The sequence below is a fragment of the Eucalyptus grandis genome, chromosome 2 (genome assembly GCF_016545825.1).
Source record: "Eucalyptus grandis isolate ANBG69807.140 chromosome 2, ASM1654582v1, whole genome shotgun sequence".
In the NCBI taxonomy this organism is placed as follows: Eukaryota; Viridiplantae; Streptophyta; class Magnoliopsida; order Myrtales; family Myrtaceae; genus Eucalyptus; species Eucalyptus grandis.
This window is the reverse complement of record NC_052613.1, coordinates 4,809,724-4,820,198: the sequence shown is the minus strand read 5'-3', so window position 1 is coordinate 4,820,198 and position 10,475 is coordinate 4,809,724. Positions and strand designations below refer to the sequence as shown.

Genomic DNA, 10,475 nt, shown 5'->3' with positions numbered 1-10,475 from the left:
ATTACTTTTTAGTTCCCTTATAAAAAAAACCCTAGCCACCCTCCTTTTCCTCCTCCTTCTTGCTTTTTATTTATTTATTACTTTTTAGTTCCCTTATCAAAAACCCTAGCCACCCTCCTTTTCCTCCTCCTTCTTGCCTTTTTTTTATTTATTACTTTTTAGTTCCCTTATCAAAAACCCTAGCCACCCTCCTTTTCCTCCTCCTTCTCGCCACTAGCCGCATGACCCCCTCCCCTTCCTCTCCTCTCTCGATCCTTCTCCTCCTCCTCCTCGCCGCACGACCACCTTCCTCCTCCTTGTTGCTGATCCATCGCAACAGTGGCGGCCTTTACCTCAATTTTTGCTCTCTCACCGTCTCTTGCTGTCGCTGTAGTCCGTTGCGTGGCTTCGTCTTGCCAGCGGGAGTTTGCTTTCTCTCTCTTCTTTCTCTCTGTTCAGCTCTTTCTTTGGCCGTCTCTTGATTTTTCTTGCGGCCTGTCTCTGCTCCCTCGCCCTCTCTCGCCTAAGTCGCCCCCACCCTCCATCGTCTTCTGGACATGCGTGTCGAAACATGTCAAGAAACATTGACCACGTGTCGGAGAATCCGACACACATTGACCGTGTGTCCAACCGTGTTGACGTGTCCGACACGCTCCGACATGTGTCGGACATGACATAGAAGCACAAGCAACGTGTCCGTGCTTCATAGACTACAAGTTTACTCAAGAAGGACGAAGCTAAATTCGGAACTGGATCAAGTCCCGTTATCCGAACTATTATCAAGTGATGAAATCACTCACCCTTCTTCTAATGAACCTTAGGAATGTTCCCAAGACCGTACTCATACTATAGACTATCTACTCAATACAAAACCTTTATTACTACTCTTGATTCAATTTCTATTCCTAACTCGGTACTTGAAGTTTTTGAGGATAGGAATTTGATATAAGTTATGACGTAGGAAATGAGCGCATTGAAGAAGAATAATACATGGGAAGTTATGACTTCACTCAAAGGCAAGCAATCGGTGGGATGTAAATGGGTTTATACCCTTAAGTTCAAAGCTAATGAGACCTTGGAGAGGTATAAAGCAAGGTTGGTCGGAAAGAGGTATACCTAAACCTATGGGGTGGATTATCAAGAGACCTTTGCACTAGTAGCAAAGATGAACATGGTACAAGTGCTACTTTCTCTTGCAGCTAATTTTTGGTTGGTCTTTGTAGCAATTTGATGTGAAGAATGCATTTTTACATGGAGATTTGCAAGAGGAAGCCTTTATGGAGCCTCCACTAGGTTTTTACAAAGATTTTGGAAACAATTAGGTGTGTTTGCTTAAAAAGGCTCTATATGATCTCAAATAGTCCCCAAGAGTTTGGTTTGGAAGGTTCACAAAGGCAATACTTAAGATTTGTTACAAGCAAAGTGGAGTATTCATCAAACATTCAAATGAATGTATGTTCACAGCTCTACTTATGTATGCAAATGATATAGTTGTGATTGGTAATGATGAAGATGAACAAAAGTCTCTCAAGAGCAGTCTTGCTCGATAGTTCGAGATCAAAGGCCTTGGAAAGTTGAGATACTTCTTTGGTGTTGAGGTAGCCTATTCTAAGAAAGGTATTTTTTATATCCCAAAGGAAGTATGTACTTGATCTTTCCAAGGAAATATGATGTCTCAATAGTAAGGCGGTGAGCACTCCTATTGATCCAAAACCATAAAATGGATGGACAGGGAGAGAGTGACATACTTGATAAAGGTAGATATCAAAGGTTAGTGGGAAGGCTTATTTATCTGTCTCATACTAGGCCAAACATAGCCTATGTTGTGGGAGTTGTAAGTTAGTTCATGCATGATCCTAAAGAAGAACATATGCAAGCTGTCTACCGGACATTTCACTACCTCAAAGCTACTCCTGGAAAAAAAATATTTTGTTTAAAAAGGGTGACAAGTTGAATCTTGAAGTCTATACTAATGCAAATTATGCTAGGTCACCAACAAATAGAATGTCCACATCTAGCTATTGCACTTTTCTAGTGGGAAATCCTGTCACTTGAAGGAGTAAAAACCAAATGTGGTTATTAAATTTAGAGCTGAGGTTGAATAGAGGGCAGTGGCGAATGTGATATGTGAACTTTTGTGACTCAGGATTGTCATTGACGATCTCAAAGTGCAATACGAAGGAACTATGAGACTATTGTGATAATAAATCAGTAATCAACATCGCTCATAATCTGGTTCAACATCATCAAACAAAGCATATTGAGGTAGACATGCATTTTATAAAGGAGAAGCTTGAATCTAATTTGATCAGTAATCCATACACTTATAGCAAAAATCAACTAGCATTGTACTGACCAAAGGCCTACCAGTGTCAAGGTTTCAGATGATTATCAGCAAGCTGGCATGGAAGATATTCACTCACCTACTTGAGGGGGAGTGTTGGAAAATCTCCTATAATCTCTCCCTAATTATTTGGAATATTATGTGATATCATGTGATTTGATTTTGATAGCTGAAAATTAGCTATTGATAGAGATTAGGGGCTAATTAGGATCTATACCTCAAATATGTTGTTTATGTAATGTGGGTCCTCTATTCTTGTATTTATACACCTTGTAATTAGTCAATGATAATAAGAAAAACACGGATTTTTTCTATAATATCGTTTATGGTACTTAATGTCTTAGTAGATCAGTTAATAGGCTAGTTTCCTGCATTGAACTCTTATAAATTTTCCAAATTTTGCTTGTGGAGAAGGAATACTAAGTGTTAAAGAAGAGAGCTTGGCGGCAGTACTTAAAGAAGGATTAATGAAAAAAAGTAAAAATAGTATGGGTCCTAGTGTTGAGCTCAGCATTTTGAAGATTTAGTTGTTCAACTTGTATGGGCACTAATTTGAAAGCTTTTTTGTGTTTAAGTTTGTGTCATCGTTGGGTTATTTGTTTGTATATGTGGTTCAGTATTTGAACATGTTTTGAGTTGACCAATTTGTAATAGAAGCTGGTAGGCAACCATAGAAAACATATGATGGATGAGACATTGCCATCATATAGAGAAAATTGGCCAAAAAATCATAAACCTATTGCACTTTTGCCAATTCAATATTAAACCTTTCAATTTTGCCAACTGAATCTTAAACATTTTCACTTCTTTCAATTGAGTCCATCTAGTCAATTTTGACTGGAATTCACTGATGTGGATGCCGGCCGTCCTACATAGCATGGCCAATGCTAACGTATACAAAATTTATTATTTTTTAATATTTTTTTATTTAATATTTTTTTAATATTTTTCCCCCTCTTCTACCTCTATGGTAGTTGCCCAGCTTTCGAAGACTAGCTAAAGGCTATGATCAATGAGGGTCGGCCTTGTTTATAATTGGTGAGCTGCCTTCATTGGCAACTGGCAAGAAGAGGCCTCGCTGGTCTCACGCGAGGTTGCCCTCATTGAGATTTGGTGAGGGATGATCTCGTGGGCCTTGGGTGAGGCTTGTGGCCAGCAAGGCTGACCCTCGCATGCTTTGAGTGAGGGCAAGGGTCGGCCTCCTCACCAGATCCCGACAATGGAGATCTTGCATGAGGCTGGCAAGGCTGACCCTCGTTGGCCTCTAGTGGGGGCGACCTTGCCGAGGTCAACGAGGTCAACCCTCGTTGGTTGCAGTCTCTAGAGGTTGGGATTGGCAAAGAGGAAGAAAAGAGAGGTAAACAAAAATTCAAAATTCATAAATTCATAAAATTCATAAAACTAATAATAAATTTTGTATGCTGGCCATGCTATGTAGAATGGCCATCGTTCATGTTAACGAATTTCGATCAAAATTAGCTAGATAAGCTTAATTGGCAAAAACTGAATGCTTATGACTCGATTGACAAAATTGAAATGTTTATAACTGAATTGAGAAAAATGCAATATGTTTAAGGCTTTTTGGACAATTTTCTCCCATCCTATATGAATTTGTGTAGTGATAGGATTATGGTCACTGTTTCCTTCGTATAATCTCGTTCTCTATACTTTTGATTCAAATACTTCTTATTTGTGATGCTTTCTTTCATATATTTGTGAATTTTTTTATGAAGTTTGGAAGAATGATTTGTTATTTGGTTAGGATTATTGGTCTCAAACTACATGCTTGATCCCTACAACTAGAAAAAGATTGAGTCATCGATCCTGGACTTGAGATGTGAACCAAAAGAAAAATATTCAGAAACCAATAGCTATAAACCTCTATAATATTACCACCACGGAATCCTCAAATGTCCTTGAACCTGAAATATTACTAGAGATTATGCTTTTAAAACTAAAGTCCTCAAGATGCTAGTACCATAAAGCAATCAAACAATTAACTAGAATCAGCCAGCATATACTGGGATCCATCACAGTACTGCCATGACTCTGATACCAATTTTGCTTGCTCATGAACGTCACAATCTGAAACTGCAACCAAGTCAGCCTCAAAGCTCTGCAAACAATTCATCACCTCAGTAAGTTTTCATTTATTGCAACATTCAACTATGAACTGAATCAGACATGAAGTTTTATCATTTCCAAATATGCAGGCAAACAAACGAGTATGGAGAAGCAGAACTTGCATCAAAATCATTTGCTAAACTTTCACAAATGGTGGGCAGTTTAATAGAAATCTTTAGTTTATATGGAATACTGACGATAAGTTCTAAGAAAATAGTGATTGCCAATTGCATCGCTACAAAGATCCAAACAAAATGCCGACACCTAACCTGATTTGTCGGGTTTTCAGAGCGAAGTACTTGTGGTAGCCCATTGTTGAACTTGTCAAGCCAAATATACCGAAAGATGAGCAGTTGCACATCCAAACAAAATGCCGACACCTAACCTGATTGGTGTACCAAGTACAAAGTATGCCAGTCTGACAAAATTATCTCAAAATCCGTCTACATAGAATACTCAGTTCTGAGGCTGACTCAATTATAACGTTCAGATTTGCATTCCAGAATGGGATACCGGCTGGCATAGCGCTAGCGTGGTTAATTCTCGATAATTATAAGGTAATTCTTATTTAGGATTGTCTGAGCAGCATACTCATGTAATTTGACTTTGTTTGAGGCAATCTTTAGCATCACATGATGTTTGGAGGCATTGTTAATCATCATTGGTCCTCCAAACTCGTGATGCTAGAAGATTCTTGCGTAATTGTAGTTCAGGGTAATATTTTCTTCGATTTTATAGTGTTATGCTTGCTCTTGTACAATCCTGGTTTATAATTATCAGTATCTGGATTTCAGTAGGTTCACATGACTGGTCTGGGTCCTTGCAGATTTTCTACAAAGTATCGAAAGCTCTCAGAGAGTACGTAAAATAGACAATTTCTTGTGGCTGTATCCACCCTGCTTGTTTAGAAAAAAGAAAGATTCCAATAGCCAACACTGGATAAGATAAAGAATAGTCTAATTAAGCTGGAAGAACTAAGTCACGGTAGATGACCTGTCAATTGGCCTCGGAGATAGAATTGTGTGATATTTTAAATGCTTTAGGAATTGATCTTTCAGGTGAACTTCTATTTGTAGATGGAGCATAATAAATCTAGTAATCAGGGTAACTTGGATGCAATGAATATTGCTTTTCATGCCCCTCTCTTTTATTTTTTCCTGGGTGGCAAAGAGGGATCGTCCAAGGTACATCGATGAACTACACCTTGTGTCACGAATCGGTTATGAATATGCTTATTCTTCCATGAATGTGTTAGTGAAAGAAAAGAGCAAAGCGGTTCTTCCGTCGGTGTAAAGCACATCGATTTACCATTGTAAATGTAGTAAATCAAAATTAGGAAAAGAGAATACCATTTGACTTCAGGTAGATACATTGTAAATCAACATATAATCACCTACTGTTATTTTATTTTTCTTGTCCTTGAATCATTTTCTCTCCAAGATAAGTTCAATTTGGGATGGAGAGAACTATTGCTTATGTAAGGTGAAAGGTGAAGCTGATTGGTGTTAGTCTACTTCTTTGAATGTCATTTCACGGTTAGGAGATACTGAATACTTAATCAAACAGTTTGATGGCATCTTTTGATATTATTTGATTTCCCAAAATAAATATTATCTTTGATGTCGAGTCAACATCTAGTTTCATTGTTTGACCTTGAGAGAGAACTTTTACTCATCGAGATGGAGAGAACTATTGCTTACTTATGGTGAAAGGTGAAACTGATTAGCGTCAATCTACTTCTTTGAATGTCATTTCGGTTAGGAGATACCGGATACTTAATCAAGAAGTTTGATGACATCTATTGAAATTGTTCAATTTCCCAAATTGAACTTATTATCTTTGATATCGAGTCGACATCTAGTTTCATTGTTTTCTCAGCAGACAGAATAATGACCACGGTGAAAGGCGAAAGGTGAAGTTGATTGGCGTGGATCTACTTTTTTTTGTAACCAAGTCCTGCCACTAGCAAGTTTCTTGGTGGGCCGGTGACATCACGTATACGTCTCTACTAGCAAGCTTCCCGCACCATGCAATGTTTCACACGCCACTTAAGTAGTCTCTGTCTAGCAAGTTGGCCGGTGACATCACGTATATGTCTCTACTAGCAAGCTTCCCGCTTTCTTCTCCAATGGAAAACCGCACCATGCAATGTTTCACACGCCACTTAAGTAGTCTCTCTCTCCATAAGTAAACTTCAGCCTTTCTGAATTCTTTCCTTTGCTCTCTCTTGTTCTTGGTTCTCAACTTCGTTAAAATAGATGGTTTGCCTTCCTCCTGCCAACGAGATATTCCAAAATATCAGTTGATCACCAAGAAATCACCCATGTCATTCGTGAGATTACCGCCAGCGCCGCTGCCGCCGTCTAGTCCTCATGTCACCGTGGTTTCCTCCATCACAACCAGAGGAAAACCGAAATCCTCAAAGTCTCGTATGCTTTCACCAACATCAATTTTGGAGCCAATGATGGCCACTAATAAGTCTCTTTTGGCATCACTCGCAAGCAAGAAAGGAGAGGGTCTCCCGTTGTCGACATTGATGTTTAAAGCACTAGACGATATCATAATAGACTTCCTGGACCCTCCTGTCAAGCCGTCCCTCGACCCGAGAACTGTGCTCTCTGGAAACTTTGCACCGGTCGACGAGCTCTCTCCAACTGAGTGCGAAGTGTTGGAGGGCTCACTACCGCAGTGCCTAGATGGCGCGTACATCCGCAATGGCCCGAACCCACAGTTCGTTCCCCGTGGGGCCTATCATCTCTTCGATGGTGATGGCATGCTTCACTCCATTCGGATCTCTCGAGGTCGAGCCACGTTCTGCAGCCGCTATGTCAAGACGAACAAGTACACCGTCGAGCACAATCTGGGATCTCCTGTGTTCCCCAATATCTTCTCGAGCTACAGCGGTGCAATGGCCTCGGCGGCTCGTACAACTCTCTTTTTAGCAAGAGTGCTCACCGGTGAGCGAGACATTATTGATGTTAAACGCATATCCCTAATTGCCTAAAGTTGAGGTTACTATTTATATGGTTCTATGCTTGTTCTGAATGACTCTTGCCTAAACACTTCTGCAGGTCAATTCAATCCCTTCAATGGCATTGGTCAAGCAAACACCAGCTTGGCCTTCTTCGGCAATGGCCTCTACGCGCTTGGTGAGTCTGACCTCCCTTATTCTATTCGCTTGACGCCAGATGGCGATATCGAGATGCTCGGCCGCCACAACTTCGAGGGCATGCTTTCCATGAGCATGACTGCCCATCCCAAGGTGGACCGGGAAACTGGCGAAGCCTATGCTTACAAGTATAACCCGTTCTTTCCTCCATATCTGAACTTCTTCAAGTTTGACCGGGACGGAGTGAAACAACCCGACATGCCGATCATGTCCCTCTCCTGCCCGCCGTTCCTCCATGACTTCGCCATCACCAGGAAATATGCTGTGTTCCCCGAGACCCAGATGGGAGTGAACCCCAAGGGAGCAGTGTTGGGAGGATCCATAGTGGGCCTGAACCCGAGGAAAGTGCCGAGGATCGGGATCATCCGCCGAGACGTGGAAAGCGGTTCTGAGATGAGGTGGTTCGATGTGCCGGGCTGCAATATCATGCACATTGTGAACGCGTGGGATGAAGAAGATGAAGATGGCAATGATGCGGTGGTGATGGTGGCACCAAACATAATGTCAGCTGAACATTTTTTGGAGAGGATGGACCTTGTCCATGGCTTAATGGAGAAGATTAAGATCGACCTCAAGGACGGAAGGGTGTCAAGGCGACCAATTTCGGCCATGAATTTGGATCTTCCTGTGATGAATCCTGCATTTATTGGGAAATATAATAGATATGTATATGCAGGCGTTGCTGATCCAATGCCGAAAATGTCGGGGGTGGTAAAGCTAGATCTTGCGAAACGAGAGGGCACTGGCGAATGCGTGGTGGCTAGTCGGAATTATGGGCCAGGTTGCTACGGAGGCGAGCCATTCTTCGTGGCGAGGGATCCCGAATATCCGCAGGCTGAGGAGGACGATGGGTACCTCATGTCCTATGTCCACGACGAGAAAGTTAACGAGTCGAGGTTCTTGGTGATGGATGCCAAATCGCCGGATCTCGATGTCGTGGCAGTAGTGAAGCTACCCCAGCGCGTTCCTTACGGCTTCCATGGAATTTTCGTTAGGGATAATGACCTAAATAAGCTCTAGCATATTTATTAAGTTGAAGGATTTAGTTCCACATGGTATTAAGCTAATTATTAGAAGTCATAATATCAGGAGCACATAAGATAGTTATATGATAAGTGACAATCCATGTGTTTTTCTTGGTCTCACTAATTAATGGTACGGTAGATATAATAGAGAATCAAACTAGGGATTTAAAAGTGTTTTGCACATTAGATCGATTTTAAATTAGGAAAGTTTTTGAAATTTGGATTCTCAAGGATACTCCCTTGTTTACAGAACCAAAATGAAAAATAACGGGATTCAATAAAAAAATGGATTAAGTATTCAATAATGAATTGTTCATGCAAGGCCTTGCCTTTATGTCGATACTTTGACGATGCAAGGAAAAAAATACCAGCATAATCCACGATGCAGAAAGTGCAGGTAAAAAAAAAAAAACTGAAAAATGCGCTTTGCTACTTTTAAAAATAACTATTTGTTTTAGAATTTTTTTTTGGAAATAATATGCTTTCAACTTAATTATGATTATATAGATCGGCATGTTTTACCAAAAAGAAGAGATTTGAATGATTCTCATTTATGGAAATTTTAGCAATCGTCATCTCGCCTTATTCTGGAAAAAAAAAAAAAAAAGAAGGGCTTTTTAAGGGGATTTTTAGTTAATGTGCTGGAAATTTTTGTGATTAACGAAGAAAGGAAGTAGAAATTGTGGTTAAGTGGAATCAATTTGTTTAGAACCATAAATTGAAAGCATTGTTAGAGGCTGTTTGTTTGTGTTTCTTTTTTTTTTTTTTCATGAACACAATTCCTTTTTTTTTTTTGTTCCGAGAAATAAAAAAAGAATATAAACGCGCTTGTTTAAGTTTTTGTTCCAAATCTATTTTTTTTGTTCCCGGAAACAAATTTGGAACAGAAACAATAAATAAGAAATATTTGTTTCTTGTTCCTGGAACACTTCCGAGAAACAAATTCTCTCTCCAATTTTTTTCTTCTCTTCTTTGGCCAATCGCTAGCCTCAGCCATGGCTGGCAACTTGCCAAAAGGAAGGAAAAAAGAAAGAAAAAAGGGAAAATGACAATAAGTACTGAAAAGAAGCAGGCGAAGGTGGAAGAGTTGTCATTCTATTCTCGCACGATGTGCTCAATGATTAAAGGAGGGTCATTATAATCATCTACTTTAATTTGTTTTATTTATTAAAATTATAAGCACACTTGCATTTTGTGAGAGGGACGGGGTTGCTAAATAAGAGCATTCCGGCAGACAAATATCCAACAAGCGGGACCGGGACACGTACTCAGTTGAGCAAATTTAGACAAAACCGGAAAATTATTTAAAATAGTCTTAAAACTATGGTGGTTTTGTCAATTCAGTCAATTTGATCAATTTAGCTCTAAATCTTTTAATGAGTTGATAATTTAATCATTCTAACTAATTTTGGCCAAAAATCACTAATATGAATACCAACAATATCACAATACTTGATAAAAATATAAAAAGAAAATAAAAAATTAGAGAATTTTAAAAATTGTCAATGTCAGTGCGGATCGTGTTAGTAAGACAGTCAATAGCCACGTTAGTGATTTTCGACTAATTTTGGTTTAAATGACTATATTAACAAATTATCAAAAAGTTTATGACTAAATTAGCAATGTTAAAAATTTTATCACTAAATTGGCCGTTCGATGATAAATTTAGAATTTTTGAAACAATTATCCCGCAAAAGGTATAGAAAGAACTTAGTTGTGTTCTCTTTCGAGAAATAGGGAATAATCATCCATTTATCAATCATTGCAATCAACCTAAATTCCATACTCAAGTTGTATGAATTGGGTGATTTTGTCCTCATTTGGAAATTTGTTT

General features: G+C 39.3%; 1 protein-coding gene across 1 annotated transcript; it reads left to right on the top strand.

Annotated features, from left to right (window-relative positions):
* The first annotated feature begins 6,675 nt into the window (after positions 1-6,675).
* On the top strand, positions 6,676-8,823 carry LOC104442316 (probable carotenoid cleavage dioxygenase 4, chloroplastic). Its single transcript, XM_010055701.3, has 2 exons — positions 6,676-7,404; positions 7,519-8,823. The coding sequence occupies exons 1-2, from the start codon at positions 6,771-6,773 to the stop codon at positions 8,634-8,636; spliced, it is 1,752 nt and encodes a 583-aa protein (XP_010054003.2). The 5' UTR covers positions 6,676-6,770; the 3' UTR covers positions 8,637-8,823.
* The last annotated feature ends 1,652 nt before the right edge of the window (positions 8,824-10,475 follow it).